This window comes from Haemaphysalis longicornis, unplaced genomic scaffold, assembly GCF_048455015.1.
Source record: "Haemaphysalis longicornis isolate Haplotype H1 unplaced genomic scaffold, Haemaphysalis longicornis Haplotype H1 scaffold_2, whole genome shotgun sequence".
Classification (NCBI taxonomy): domain Eukaryota; kingdom Metazoa; phylum Arthropoda; class Arachnida; order Ixodida; family Ixodidae; genus Haemaphysalis; species Haemaphysalis longicornis.
Genome location: NW_027526295.1, coordinates 127,902,540 through 127,919,062, shown reverse-complemented (window position 1 = coordinate 127,919,062; position 16,523 = coordinate 127,902,540). Strand labels below are relative to the sequence as shown.

General features: G+C 48.4%; 1 protein-coding gene across 1 annotated transcript; it reads right to left on the bottom strand.

Annotated features, from left to right (window-relative positions):
- Positions 1-6,718: 6,718 nt before the first annotated feature.
- Positions 6,719-16,089, bottom strand: LOC144168280 (carbohydrate sulfotransferase 1-like). The gene is made up of 3 exons (XM_077697293.1): positions 16,005-16,089; positions 8,309-8,421; positions 6,719-7,210 (listed from the first exon to the last, which is right to left on the bottom strand). Exons 1-3 carry the CDS (start codon positions 16,087-16,089, stop codon positions 6,719-6,721), a joined length of 690 nt encoding a protein of 229 aa, XP_077553419.1.
- Between the last annotated feature and the right edge of the window lie 434 nt (positions 16,090-16,523).

Below are 16,523 nucleotides of genomic sequence, written 5' to 3'. Positions count from 1 at the left end.
TGTAGTGTTTGTATCGTGGTTGTCCACGTAATAAACCCCTGTACTATGAAAGGTTTCGCTTCCGTGTGAAGTGACTGACAACGTACACACGCGGCGAGAGTCGTGGCTCGCTCTCGAATCCGTTGTGGGCAGTGTCTCTCGGCAGGGCAAGTTCGGTGCTGCCCGAGAGCAGTGAGAATAACGACGGCGTGTTATTCTATTATTCTATTCTGTTCCTTAATGATAATGACAAGGATTCAGAATAGAGGATGATGCCCACATTTCTGGCGCCCAACGTGGCGCAGTGTTTGATTGTTTATTTGCTGCCATACCGTAGCGAGCTTTGCTTGTGCAATCGGCTGGCCGCTCCAGGCACGCTAGTTGCGTGCAGTGTACATTCTGGTGAGAACCCGCATTCGGCTGGCCAGCCGGACCGGCTCCTCGTTTTGTGGATGCCGGCGGAGCTCGAGAGCGCGAGGTTTTCCTTGCTTCGAGCATGAGGACATAGGGCTTTTGTGCTGTGTTCACGTACCTTTAAAGTTGATTTTGACGCAACCCACGCTCGGTTGCTAAAGAAGAGGCTTGAATTCGAGTAGCCTCATTCCACAACTCAGAGTGTTCAAGCTAGTGGTTGATCTCGTATCTATAGGGATTAATGCGACCGGTTTCCTCTGTGGGATGCCATGTATCGCAGGTATTCACCCCGAACAGCTAGCCACGGTTTTGGCGGAACGATTCCTCTTTCCGAGCAGTTTCTCGGCCGCCTTTGGTAGGCGGAGCGCCGTGACGTTGACTTGCTTTGCAACGGGCGCTGGGGACAGGGACCAGCTTGTATTGCTGGTTGTTCCGGGGATGAGTGTCTCATTAGGCTGACTGGGGGCTCGTGTTGTAATACATCGCCACCGTTATTGAGTATCAATGGTTACAGGCGGAAGTCCCGAATAGTCAGTTAGGCGCATCGTTGCGTTATTGTCTTGGCTCACCTTGGCCAGACAGTCTGATAGGCTCGAAGAACTTGTAAATGATCAGCCGCAGTGTCCCTGGCAGGTGTGAAGTTGGACGTTTTTAGTTATTTAATTGGGTTTTCCATTGTTGGGAGACACCTGGCCTGTGATGACCTTAGTCATGTGCCGCCAGCATAGTGTGGAAATTGTGCACCTGAATTATTTCTAGAGCACGTCGCAATACCGCGACCGGCTTATCCGTGGCGTGGCCCGAGCGACTTCGGTATGTCCGAATGTTTTGGGCGGTCAATTGTACCGTTTCTGCCGACGTCACCTTTGTGGAGTCGTCTGGTCTGATAACGGTCATAGCCAATTGATGACCCCGCACGAGCACACCAGCCTGTCAACAATCCTCCCGAGGCGATTCCTGGTGAGCCAGTTCACCCTTTCCCGATCCCGCGATGTAAGTGATTGAGCGCATGTTTCTTATTCTGAATTCTTTGCTGTGTATTTGTTACTGTTTGCGCTGTGTATACATGCTTGCAGCTTTCCATGGCAGTGCTCGTATGTGTGTGATAAGAATTGTGTATTTCTTTGTCTAGTCCCAAGCATCCTGTAGAGAGAAGTGTCAAAGACACTTAGTTTTGGCAGTGTTGAGGAGATGAAAAAAAAACAGAAGCGCAATGGCTTTCGCCTTCGCCGTGGAGGGGGGAACTCAGGGCTGTTGCTACGCCGTCTCTGTCTCCTCCTTTGGTTCTTGGAAATTCAGAGGGCGGTATAGTTTGTATTTCGTTTTGTGTTTCTCCGCGGCAGTGAGACGCGGGTCAGAGCAGTAACGTTGGGTTAGAGAGGGTGATGGCCCCCTTGCTTGGCCATCTGTACTCCGTTTTTCCTCGGCTCCTGGTTTCTTGCTGCCGCCGCGCTCCGGTTCACCCACGCGTGGGCGAGGGAGGGGAGATCGGGAGCGGCGTTTTGCAGGAGTTGGCGGTAGCTTTTGTTGTCTCATCTGTTGTTGCGTGTGTTCATTTTGTGTGTGGAGTGAGTGAGTTACTACCCGCCGGTTCGTTCTCCGCGTCTTCTCGGCCGTTAGGACAATTTTCGCGGGCCAGACGCGCGGGGGAGTGCGGATGCTGTTGTTTTCTTGCGTGTTCTCGGCCCAAGCAGTGTGGTGTACGTGTGTGCGAACGCTTCTTTGGCGTCTGCTGTGCGTGCACTTTTCCCGAAGGCGTCATTCGTTCGCCGCGGCGATCCTTGTGCTTCTGCTGCCTTGATGAATATGACGTGTGTGCGCGCTTGCCGAAGGGGACAAGTGTGCTTCCGGTGGTTCTTTCCACCCCCGCTTTCCGTTCTCGCGTACAACACCGCAGACCTGCGTGTATGAGTGCGTGCGTGTGCGCGCCAGCTTCATTCGGCCGAACAGTACACCCCGCTGGTGATGCGTCTCTGTGGAGAGCGCACCATGTCTTGTGGTGTGTGCCGGCATCGCGGCCTCTTCGCCTGGCTCGCTGCGGCCAGGGCGAATGACAACTGAGCGCAGAGGTTCCCTTCGTGCCCAGTATGGCCGAGCTGACCTTGGGCTGCCTTCGACTCAGCCTAACCCCTCCTTCCTTGCCTGAGGCTGAAGCTCGGGACGCTCCTCTCTCTGGCTGCTGCCCCGTTTATCAGCGCCGATCCCGACTCCTGGCTTCCAGCCTGTGCACGTGCTGAGGTGCCTTCCTTGTGGGTCGTCGGCTCACGCGCTGCTTCCTCCCCCTCCATCCCTCTGGGGAGCGACACGGCTCGACGCAACGGTGGAATCGCGCTTGCGCGTCCGCCCATTATCTGCGCCCCTCGAGAACTCTGCGATGAGAGGCTCCATGGTGAGCCTCGTGGCACCGCAAAGTGATGAGAACAAACGCTGACAGCGGGAGGATCTTTTCGCCCCTTTGTGCCCCGTACTACAGAACCATGGGTGGCCCCGTGGTGATCACTGCAGCCCTTTGCGGACTTAGTGCAATATTTCCACCTCTGTGTATCTTTCTACACCTGCGTATCTAGTGTAATGTAATGAAGTGTTTGCAATCTAATGTAAGTAAGTGCTCTTAGTGCATTATATTAACCGTAGGTTGTGTAATATAGGTAACAGCTGTGTTCGTGTAGTATAGTGTACGTAGTGCAACCTTAGTTGACCTCCTCTGTATAGCGTAAAATTAGTTCCCTCACCAAGTGAGTAGAGTATTGTTTATAGTGTACATTTCTTGTTTCACACCTGGTTCATAGTGTGTATGTATATCTTAAGTATGTGTAGCGTGCGTTGTGAATGCCGTGTTTGTTTAAGGGCAGGAGTAGAGGCTGGTGGGCACTAGCTTTGTTTTACTTACATTAAGATTGTTCTTTTTGGATGAGTACCTGATGGCCGGCTTTAACACCGTCAGGGGGGCATTTAAAGAGAGGGGGATGTGGGGGCCAAGCCTCTCAAATCGGGGCGAGGAGGCGCTAGCGACGTCCTCCTCCTTGGTGGGGCGAGGGCGATCATAGCGCCTCCCTTCCCTCCCTACGAGGCGGCGGGGGATGCGCGCAGGAGACTCCCCGGGGAGACCGCCCTGGGGACGCGCAGCGATCGCACGGTGCGTAAATGCCCTTCGGCCACTTTTGGCCGTTCCTTGCACTGGCCGTTGTTTTCCATTCCCGTGGCTCACGGCACCCGCCATGTCGATTTGCGCATGCCTTGATTTGTGTCAGTGCGTTTATCTATAATGTGCAGCGAGTCTCCGCGGGCATATTCCACTCATTAGTGGGTTGCCCCCGTGTCCGGGATGTGGCGGCTTGCGCCGTCTGAAGTCAGCGGACGAGCGCCGATGCCGCCCGGTCGAGTCCAGTGACTTGAAATGTGTAGCGGCCACAGAGAGCCCCCCTTCCCTACGTCAGCGAGCGTTGCGGCCGGCCAACGCCGGCGCACGCTAACTGCTGCCCGACTAGGCGCTGGGCACACGCTGACGGGTGTATGCCCCAGGGGCTAGGTTCGTAGTGCAGTGTAGTGTTTGTATCATGGTTGTCCACGTAATAAACCCCTGTACTATGAAAGGTATCGCTTCCGTATGAAGTGACTGACAACGTACACATGCGGCGAGAGTCGTGGCTCGCTCTCGAACCCGTTGTGGGCAGTGTCTCTCGGCAGGGCAAGTTCGGTGCTGCACGAAAGCAGTGAGAATAACGACGGCTTGTTATTATATTATTCTATTCTGTTCCTTAATGCGAATGGCAAGGATTCAGAATAGAGGATGATGCCCATACAGTTAGCGGTGAAAAGAGGAATCGTGGTAGTCGTTTTTACATATAGACGAAATGCTAATACACTGACGGATGACAAACGACACAACATATCGTGGTTGCTTCAGTGGTTGCTCCTTGAATAAGGTCCGATATATGGTGCTTTGGTGTCAGTAGACAGTACACATGACTGCAGGCTGTTGAAGCTCACGTAAGGAACCCATTATATTTTGCTAACGCGTATGAAAGCGCGAGAACACAAGAAAGAATAAAAGTTGCAGATGACATCTACGTTTAGCTCTTAAGATGTATGACGCCATAGCGTTGCTTAGACGCCCAGGCAGCGTTTTACAGAAAAGCTTTTTTACCTCTACCCCCAACGGTTCTTTCGCGACCGTTGGTTTCATCAGATAACTCCCGCGAAGAAATAAAGAAGTTACTGGGGCCATTAGGAATCGAACCTGGAAATAATATAATAATGGAGCGTGAGCTCTTTGTCTTACCGATTGAGCTAAGAGCGTTTTTTTTCTTTATTGCCTGCTTGGCGACAACACAACACGCACTGCTCAGTACACAAATTAGTAGCTCCAGCCACCAATCTGCTGAAGAGAGTTGCTTAAAACATCTTAAATTGTGCTAAAACACCCAGAATGGGTAACCATTCAGGTTCCTCCGGCATGACTCGATAAACTTCTCTTATATAAGCAACGCTTTCAATGAAGTACTCTCGCACTGTGCGAGCATCCTCTTCGGCATTTTGAACCGCATTCGAGTTTTCCACATAGAATGCAGACTAAGTGCCATGAAGAAATCATAGGGCACGCCTCCATCATTGTTTACGGGAAAAAGCGGATGCCATAAGGCGTTATTGGTAATTCTTTTTTCAGGGTTCGTTGGAGGATGTCCCAGTGAAACACCGCATCTTAACAGTCCAGAAATATGTGCTCAATTGTTTCCAGCTTTTGGCATAATCTACAGGTAAGTGTCCATGGGCGTACATATAGTCCTTTTTCCTCCAGCCAGGGTTTTACCGGTAGCGCGCCACTATGAAATTTTAAGAAGAAAGATTTAACAGATGAACGTACTCGCATTTGTTTCACTCTATTTAAAGCATCTTTTCCTGAACCCACTGCATATAACTGACGATAAACCGGAACAGGCAGACACACATCAATCATATATTTCTACAAACGTTTCCGCGGTACACTACTGAAATACTCGGAGGAAAACCTAACCCTTAAAATGCTAAAAGCGTCCACCACTTCCCGCAAGAACCCACGCACACGTACACATCGCATTTCAGAAATTGAACCTACATAGTCTGGAATAACATCACGTAGTCGGACTTGTACCACAGTATGTAGAAAGCAATCTCTCTGATCCCTGAGAAACATAACCCTAAAAACTAGTTGTCCGATAAACAAATGTGGCAGTCCCAATCCACCACTTTTCACCGTGTGAAACAAATTAGTTGGACTCATGCGCTCCCACCTTGAGCCCCACAAAAACACCGCACACATTCTGTGAAGCTTTTGTATATTCCTTCTTGACATACAAATCGCCTGTACGACGTGCCATACCTTGGCAACAGCAAACACATTACATACTGATGCACGGGCAAACATTGACAGATCCCTTACCCCCCATTGTGTTCATTTCTCTCTAACTCTAACAGTTTCTCCGTCCCAGTACTCTCTAGCGTCCTGGTAGTTTTCAAGTGGGATGCTGAGATACCTGGCCGGAGTTGTCGTCCAAGGCATGTTCCCGAAAAATACTGGGCTACTTTGCCAGTCACCGTGCCCATATACTGCAGCGCGAGAGGCCGCGTGACGCAATCACGTCGCATTCAGCGAGAACGCAGAGAATAAACCCGCGTATGTACTTGGTGAGTGCACCGCCTGTCTTCCCCGTTTCCGCGTGCGCTCTTTGCTATATTAGCTCATTAATTAAAGCTCATTAAAAACGCGCGCATCATTACTTTTGTCTCCGTTGAACCGAAAGCCGCAGAGTATGACGGTATACACCTGCAAACCATTCCCGTCATTAGGAAAACTCCGAAACAATTTTTTTTCCCAGGAAATGTCAGGAAGAGAGGTTTCTGCCGGGAACAGTGATGGCGGCCGTACCTACTTAACAGTTCTTAAACCAGAGTTTGACATTGAGAGATACTGTACGCAATCAAAACCCAAGGCCTAGTGCCGAACCACGTTTGGTGTCCCCATGTAAGATTTTGTTTCAACAGTGAGAACCACCTCATACAGTTTGCCTTGTTTACCCTGCACCCAATCAAACATAGACAGAAAGTACCCTTTTATTCAATCAGGTAAGCCAACGACAAATAAACGAGAGACATTCCAAACTATTGCCAGAGGCCATTGGTAGTACGCCATGTTTGAAGGGCATCTATTATGCAAATGTAAAACCATAAAATGAGGACAGTTCTGCTTACGTAGTAATATGACCACGAATTTTTTTTTATTTTATGCTCTGTTATCTTATTAAGCGCTGATTTTTCACTCTTCTTATATTGTCCCTAACAGAAAAGACTACAAAAATTGGTAGCCTAGTCTTCGCACAATGTCGTTGCATGTTTTCTGAATTGAAATAATTGTTCGCCTGGACAACTTCTTCTTCCAGCTGTCTAATACGATTCTGGGGTTTCTCTTTGTTGAATAGGGGTTCTTCATATCTTTCGAGTCAGCCTTGGTATGAAATTCCAGATATCTTTCAACAGACTGGCCATATTCTATGCCAAGTTTCGCGTACAATCGTACTGTTTCGTTTATGGGGTCGGCGGCAAGGTCTTCAAAACGAAGCCGATGAGTACGAGCTTTACCTATTTTCCCTGCCAACTCTTCGAAACTATCGAGATCTGACCGCATTTGAGAACAGAGTGTTTGAATACTTCCACACGTATTTTCCAGTTTGCACCATCGGAGATGTCGCCGTGATGCATATATCGCACGGGGATCCCGAACAAGATGAATGACTTGTACCCGCTTTGCAATATCAGGCATTCGTTGTATCCATGTCATCACCTGTAGAGTGGAAAAACACCGATTTATTGAAAAATGCTTCCATTTAACGTTTGTGTTTGCACCGTAAAATTTATAACACTACAACAGAATGCTCAACATATATTATTATATTTACGTCAGTTGCCTCATGAATTTGAATAGCCGAAGACATGGAAACATGAAGTCAAAAAGAATGTAACTCGGCCCCACATGTAGAGGAGAATCGCAGATAAGAAAGCGAAGAATTTTGAGGCACTGTTGTTCACCACTTCGTCGGTTTACCGGTTTCTACCTAGTATAAATTTTTCTATAGGTGATTCTTTTTCATATTAATGTTCAGTGTTATGTTACCTGCCATGTTACCTGTTACCTGCCATGTAACATCTTACCATGTTACCTGCCATGTTCAGTGTCATATTACCTATTGCGTAAAAAAGTAGTCATTCTGCCTCAAGGTGTAACGCCACTGCTGTTGTCCTACTGTTGTCTGCGTAGGAGAGCTTTTTACACTCTGTCCTCTCTCCTATTTCATTTGGTATTGTAGAGAAAAAAATAGATATGTAATAGGAAAGCTGGTTACAGGTCCTTCGATTATAAGTTCCAGGGTTGTAAGATACGCATAGTCGGAGGGAAATAAATATAGTTTTAGCTGACAGTTTACTGAGGCTTCGTAAACGCTCCAATGCTTGCCTTCGTGTTACGGCAAACAGCCATAAATATTAGTCGCGAACATGCTTCTTAGGGGTTTACTCACCAACTGTGAACTGGTAGGTCAATGGTGAGAAGTTAAAAAGTGTAAGAATGATTCTACCAGAGAAGTGATATACAAATAGTGACGCTGGTAGAGGAACGGCATCAAAAACACGAGCAAAAGTTCGTAGCGGAGAAGTAGCTGGAACGCTAAGACGGCATCAGTAAGAACTCTACTCAGTTGTTTGTCTACCCGTTTGTAGTGTTTATACTTTGTTTTCCGTATCTGCGTTGGTTTTTCAGAGTAGGAGACACGGTTCCCGTGTGGCTTCTAAGCCAGAACGCAGAGACGATGCCTAATCTTCCTCGTGTTACAAACAAAGGCCTGCGCCCCGCGTGGCTGTGTTTTAGGGAATCAATAGTGTTTGCGAGGTACAGAGGCATGAAGCGCTTGCCGCCCTCGTTGCTTAGAGAGGATCCCTTTTTTTCAATATTCTTAGCTGGGAACCCCCATTCCAGCCACGGAGAACCAGAGTTGAGAACTGCGAGAGTTGAAAAACCGTGAGCGCAGAGTTACTGCGACGTCACCACGTCTCCTTGAACAGAGTCCGCTCGGGTATCCACTATATGCTCTTGCCGGAGCGCAGGGCAAGTGCTCTCCACGCGATCGGCGCGAGAAATTCACCAACAACTATGGTCTAATTTTCAAGTGACCGGTTGAGATTTATTGTCCTACTAGGAGCTACCGCGAACAAATGTTTGGTGTCCACTCTGATGTAACAATATTTCACCTTACGTTTATTCAAAGAATAACAATTTCCAGGCTTTAATTCATCAACGGAAAGACTATCATTGAAGCACCAAGTTTCATTCTCGAGTCAGTCGGGGAAGACAGTCAGCGAGACGCGCCTTGTTCGTCGTCCTTGGGATGGCGATGCGACTGACACGGGTTTCTGCATCTTCCCTGTGTGTGAGGGGCGGCTTGCGGCTTGCGGCGCCCACACCCATACATCACGACTGGCTGACGCAGTCTATGCTTCTCGATTGTTTAAATGAAAATGACGCGGGCGACGGTCTTTCTTAAAAAAGGATCACTTTGGTGGCTTTTTTAACATGGTGAATGCCAAACAATAATGCCCTCTCGTAGAGTGTTTACTATTCCAAACACGATTTTTCATGACAAAGACCCAAGTAAACCAGCTGGCATTTTTTGTTCCACCACCGTGTTTCTGACAGTTACATTGTCTTTTACCTCCTCAATATGGTACCCTGATTGGAAGTAACTTCTTTTTTTGATGATATGGTGCTAGAAGTTCTTTGGCCTGATAGGCGGCAAAACCGAATATCGTACTCTGCCATTCCGTTGTGGCTAGTGTAACTTCACTGATATACAGCTTACACTGAGTTCAAAAGTTTGTTAGGCTAGCTTTGTTTGAAAACTATGGTATCGATTTGCACCACTATGCAAAGCTCAATTCGGCTTGATGCGACTCTTTACAAGAATGTGCTCGACACTGGACGGATGTAGGGAACTGTGCTACTACGATAAACACGTCAAACAATCTTATTTTTCGTATGCAAAGTGTTTTTTTTAACCATGAACACTATATCATTTCAATGTTTCTATCTCTGAGAAGTGCTCTAAACGTTGTTTAGGTCTTGCAGACTTCACACTACATCATACTCACATCAAAAGCCTGGATTGATGGGTTTCAAGGTCGTGTAGTCACATTAAAATGGCCAACTAGTGCGTACCTACAAGAAATACCCAATGGAAGATTTGTATTGGTTTTTCTCCAAGTCACACCTCCGAACATTCCAGAGCGTCGCCTCTAAAAATTAGCACACGTCCACAGTCCATGCGCAGACATATACCCACCCGCGTTTGGGAAGCTTTAGGTTAACACCTCTTACGTCAGTACCGTAGGCGCTGGTGCTTTACAAACTGAACTCTACGACGGAAACATCCCCTACTTCTTTCTGCCACATTTTTCGCAAAAAATAAACTCGAGAGCCGATCCTTTACGCGTTTTATTTCTTAGAAGATAAACTGGTACCATTATGAGGTTTTTGATACGCTATGCTGTTTTTCCAATACTCGTCAGAAGGCACTACTCAGCTTACAGCTTCCCTAATTTAAAAATGTAATAAGCTGTTTTTACGTATGCCCAACCGCCTGATTTTCACGTTCACTTTAAAATAAAAGACCCCCTTAGCCGTTATTATCTTTGATGCCATTTATAACAAATTTTATTTCGAACAAGTATTGTTGATTTTGTAAACCTCAGTTTCCTCAAGACCCCCGCACGGGGCACCTTGAGTAATCTTGGTGACGGTACTGGCGATACCGCGGACCTCGAGCCCCCCAACATAAGCTGTGTCCTACCGTGGTGATGTGTTTTGAAGGTGAAGGGTAGAAACCTCTAACGGTGGCCGTCGGAGCCCAGGTCAAGCTCCGGCGGATGGGCTCCCTGTCTGTTTACCAGGCAGGGAGCTCCGGGACCTCCTCAGCTATCAGGGTAAGGTTGTGGAAGAAAGTACCCCCGTCTCCCTGCTTTTCAATGTATCATATGGCATTTTCTAAACCCCCCCCCAGACGTGATCGGCCCCCGAAAAGGCGCCGCACCGAAGTTTCTTTTCCTCCTTTGCAATCGATCTCTCCCCCAAAGCCTGATAATTTCTCGCGGTTTCTGATCATGGAATCTGTTGACAAGACAAACCCCATCACTTCCCAATCTGTGTTTCTAATCTCCAAGTTTCTTGAAAGCCTTATCGGAAAGTCGTATAAGGCTAAGAAACTCACAACGGGAGAAGTTTTGATAGAAGTAGAAAGCAAGCAACAATCCTCTAACCTCCTCAAGCAAACGCGCATGGTAGATGTTGACATCAAGATCACGCCCCATCGCAGCCTGAATAGCTGCCAGGGCGTGATCTCTGATCGGGATCTAATGAATGAGACTGAAGCAGACCTGCTCGAGGGCCTCCGAGAGCAGGGCGTGACAGCAGTGAGGCGAATCACCATACGCCGAAATGATCAAATAATTCCAACCAAGCACATAATCTTGACACTTGACCGCTCTAACCTTCCTGAGTCGGTCAACGCAGGCTTCTTGAGATGTCCAATCCGACCCTACGTGCCGAACCCGCGCCGCTGTTTCAAGTGCCAGCGGTTTGGGCACGGCACAACGTCTTGTCGTGGTAAATTGACGTGCGCAAAATGTGCAGCACATGATCATGAAACTGACAATTGTAAATCCGAGAACTTCACCTGTGCCAACTGCCAGGGACCACACGCTGCCTATTCTAGGAGCTGTGGAAAGTTCAAAGAAGAAAAACAGATCATTGCCTTGAAAGTCAACGAAAACATCACCTTCCCAGAGGCACGGAAGAGGTTCGCCTCCTTCCCTCTGGGCAGGTACGCCGACGCAGCTCGCCGGGGGGCGGAGCGGCGTCTTGTGTCGGCGGGGACCCAGTACCTAGAGTCGGACTTGGTCCCGCCCCCGCCCCCCCCTGGGTTGCCTCTGGTAGCCCAACCCGCCACCACGCCGCTTGCTCAGGCAGCAGCGGTTGTGGTGGCAACCTCTTCTGTCGGGGCCGGTGCCGCTCCCGTCCGTGCCTCCCCATCGTCCAGTGCGTTGGAGTGTGCCATGGACACCACGAGCCCCGCATCGGCTCCCACCGCCACCGCACCGCCCGTGCCACTTCTGGTGCCTCCGACACCACCGGCGGTGGCGGGTCAAACGAAGGGCCCCCGAAGGGGGGCCAAGTCCGGGGGGCCCGGTTCCACGGGCACACCCAGGACATCGGACGACGAGATGGACGTCGTGCCGTTCTTGCCTGCAACGCAGCGCAAGGAGCGGCCTCCGACGTCCAAGCCTACAGATAGGCCGCCCAAAAAGCCCAATCCAAGAGTCACAGCCCCGAAAGACGACACATAAACATACACACTCCAGTAGCTCTCACACTAAATAATGGGAAGAGAAAATATTGTTCAATGGAACTGCAGAGGCCTTCTGAATAATCTTGACGACGTGTATGAGATTCTGCATACCAATCAGCCAAGTGTAATGTGTGTTCAGGAAACACATTTGAATTCTAAACAATCAAATTTCTTGAATAGTTACCTGGTATACAGGAAAGACAGGGATGGCTGCACACACTCTTCTGGCGGTGTGGCCATAATCGTCCGGAAATCCTTAGCATGCCACCCTGTCACCTTGAACACTATCCTTGAGGCTGTAGCAATACGCTTAATAATATTTAATAGGTTGATAACGGTATGCTCCATATACATTCCTCCTGATGTTACACTTTTGAGTTCTGACTTCGAGGCGCTGGTTGACCAGCTGCCCGAACCATACATTCTAACAGGCGACCTTAATGCTCACAATTCTCTTTGGGGCTCTTCTCGTACGGATGCCCGAGGTCGCCTGATAGAGAGGTTTCTTACATCCTCTGGAGCATGCCTTTTCAACAATAAACAGCCTACATACCATAACATAGGTCACAACACATACTCATGTCTTGACTTGGCTATTGGCTCCGCAGTTCTCTTTCCTCTTCTCGAGTGGGGTGTGGGCACGGACCCATATGGCAGTGACCATTTCCCCACTTCATTAACGTATATAGGTAAAGGCCCGAGCAGTCCATCTTCCCATAATAGGTTCAATGAAGCACGAGCTAACTGGAACACATTTACAGAGACATCCAAACTACACCACACATCCATAGGACACCTACACGTTGAAGAAGCTACCGAAATCCTCACGGCGCACATCCTCGACGCCGCCGAAAAGTCCATTCCCCACGCCTCTGTTGCCCCGCGCAACCAGCGGAGGCCGTGGTGGAATGAGGACTGTAGGCGGGCGCGAGAGGCCCAGAACAAGGCGTGGGGTATCCTTCGCCGGTACCCCACGTCGAGTAACCTCCTCTTGTTCAAACGGGCCAAGGCGTTAGGGAAACGTGTGCGCCGTGAGGCAAAACGAGAGAGTTGGCGTACATTCATAACATCAATTAACTCCTACACAGACACACGGAAAGTATGGACACGAATACGGAAACTCAAGGGACATCAAACACACAGCCTGCCTCTGGTCAGTACAACAGGGGACACACTCGAAGACCAGGCTGACACACTCGCACAACACTTCCAACACGTTTCTAGTTCAGCACACTACACAAACACCTTCATGAAACACAAACTCGTGGCCGAAAAGAAACCTTTACATGACAATGACAGGTCAGCCACCTCTTATAACTCCGAATTCACGCTTCATGAGCTGAGGGGTGCTCTGAGCACGTGTAAACCCTCAGCTCCAGGCCCAGACAACATTACATATACAATGGTACAGAACTTACACACAGACACTCTTGTAACACTTCTTCACCTTTTCAACAAGATATGGCTTTCGGGGCACATTCCAAAGTCTTGGAGGGATGCCATAGTTGTAGCATTCTTGAAAGAAGGGAAGGACCCTTCTTCTCCCGCTAGCTATCGACCCATTGCCCTGACCAGCTGCCTGTGCAAGCTTCTCGAGAAGATGATAAACCGGAGGCTCGTGTACTTTTTGGAGTATAACGGCCTTCTCGAGAGCTGCCAGGCAGGCTTCAGGGCGGGGCGATCCACGAATGATCAACTTGTGGCACTAGAGTCGTATATTAAGGATGCCTTCGTGCATAAACAGTTCTGTTTAACTGTCTTCTTAGACCTTGAAAAGGCATACGACACCGCTTGGCGTTATGGGATCCTTAGGGACCTCAAGTCATTCGGTCTATCGGGTAACATGTTAAACACTCTTGTTAGTTACTTGTCAGACAGAACGTTTCGAGTAAGAGTTGGATGTGCACTCTCAAACGTTTACGTGCAAGAAAATGGCGTGCCACAGGGTGGCGTGTTGAGCTGCACTCTCTTCATAGTAAAAATGAACTCTCTTGGTAAGGCACTGCCACCTACAATCTCTTATTCCATGTATGTAGATGACGTGCAGATATCCTATAAATCATGCAATATGTCAATCTGCGAACGTCAAGTCCAGCTTGGTGTAAAGAAACTTGCCAGCTGGGCAGACAAGAATGGTTTTAAATTAAATCCTGTAAAAAGCTCCTGCGTTGTGTTCTCCAGGAAGCGCGGGGTCCATATGGACCCAGACATTACTCTTAATGGCGTGTCGCTTCCTGTGAACAAGGAGCACAAGTTCTTAGGTGTTGTGTTTGACCATAAACTCACATTCATTCCACACATCAAGGAACTTAAACATAAATGTCTTAAAACAATGAATATACTTAAGGTTCTCTCCCATCAATCTTATGGTTCCGACAAAGAACTCCTACTACGGCTCTATACTGCTTTGGTTGGGTCTCGTTTAGACTATGGCAGTGTGGTATATGGGTCGGCGACTAAAACAGCGTTGCGAATGCTTGACCCAGTGCTACACTTGGGGCTTCGTCTCGCCTCGGGTGCTTTTCGCACTAGCCCTGTCGAGAGTCTGTATGTCGAGTGTGATAAGTGGAGCCTTGAGAACCAACGAACGTACATGGACTTGCTATATGCTTTTAAAATTTCATCACTGAATAATCATCCTTTTTATCCTGTCTTTAACGATACATCAACATCTCTGCTCTTTGCAAATCGCCCATCCGTTCCTCTGCCCTTTTCACTTAGAGTGAGAGAGCGAGCCTCGGATCTCAGTGCTTCGTTTTTAGATGTGTACAGGTCATCCTTTTCTAACAGTTTACCGCCTTGGCAAGTTCGCCCTGTGTCGTGCGACCTTTCTTTTATGAGACTTGACAAAAATCGTGTACCACGAGCTGCAATACTGCAGCACTTTCTGTCTTTGCAGTTTAAATACACATGTGCAGAATTTTATAGTGACGCTTCTAAAACCTCCAGTATGGTGTCGTGCGCTGCTCATGGTCCTAATTTCAATGCAGCCAGAACCATGAGCATGCACACATCAATTTTTTCAGCAGAAGCGTATGGAATTTTACTGATTGTACGACACATCCTTGAAAATCACATTCCCAATTCCATCATATATACAGATTCTTTGAGTGTTGTTCGCGCACTGTCATCGCATACACCCCCCAGAAACCACATAGTTAATCTTGTATTCTGCACTATCATGTCCGTGTATGCACAAAAGCATGAGCTGGTCCTCTGCTGGGTCCCAGGACACGCAGGGATCTCTGGGAACGAGTTGGCAGACGAGAGGGCCGGTGCGGCTGCACTCAGGAACACTGTGGACATTACAACGGTACCCTACACAGACCTCAAGCCACACATAAGACAACACCTGCGCAGAACATGGCAAACACACTGGGACGAACAGACAGACAACAAACTACATGTAATAAAGCCACACTTGGGACGGTACACAACTGACTCACACAACAGACACACGGAAGTCGCCTTGGGTAGGCTGCGGATAGGGCACACCCATGCGACGCACTCGTATCTGCTGACGGGATCATCTAGACCCCAGTGCAGCAGGTGCGGAGAGGCCCTATCCGTGATGCACATTCTCATACAATGTAAGGCACTCGACACTACACGACGCAAACACTTCCCTCAACTACACACACGACATATTCCACCACACCCGTCATACTTCTTAGGAGACGATGCCATGTTTTCTGTTCAACGCACCTTTCAGTTCCTATCAGAAGTTCACTTTTTACAGCTCATCTCATACCACCCATAGCTTTTACCCCCTGGTCCTATACACCAGCCACCTTATTTATTCTTAACCACTCTTGTTCTTCACCCTGGCCATTTACACCAGCCGTGCTCATAGCTTTTAACTGATTTTATTCATTGTTCTCTCCTCATCAAATCACTTTGTGTTTGGCGCTCTTTGCCCATGTCGGCCTTGCGCCAATAAAATCAAACCATCATCATCATCATCAGTTTCCTCAAGACACTTTATATTCGCAAATTGTTTTCCATTTTTTGCAAAACTTGACGTATAGAACGCCAACATAAACTAGTCTTCTTCATAATTTCAGTCAAAGTACATTGCAGAAAAGTCAGATTTATTTACAACCTGGTATAGGTAGAGCCTTGTGATCTTGAACACTTGCGTCTTTGCTCGGGCGCATAGTGAAGCCACGTGGCCAGGTCAGAAGCATGATTCTTCTCCTTTGCAGAGGTCAGCTAGAAATTTATTGTGACGTACCAGTGCCGGATTTTTTTCAAGCCAGAACATATACATGGGAACGCTACGCATACGGCAGGCCACAAGGCTATCTAGTAAATTGAATGCGTAATTCAGCCTGTGCGAAGGAACACGGCTGGTAAGGCAAAACATCATCAGCGGCTCAAAGTGAAAGAAAGTCTTTGGCCCGGCCGATAAAAGCTCCCCAACAAACGTCGAACCTGTTCGATAATATGCAGCCACCAACACAATATTAACTTCTTGAGGCGGAACGACGATATAGGTCTTGAGAGCAGATAGGAAGGCTGGTGGCAGTGGTCCGTCCACGGTAGTGTTGAAAGAGGCCAGAGCCAAACTTTGGGTCACGGATTGGTTTCGAGGTCCATCACCAGAGTCGGCTCTGTGTTCTTCTCGTGCGCGATCTGTCCGATTTCCTATAAACAACAATTAAAATCAACACACCTGTTGGAAACTAAAGCTTCGTCGTGAAC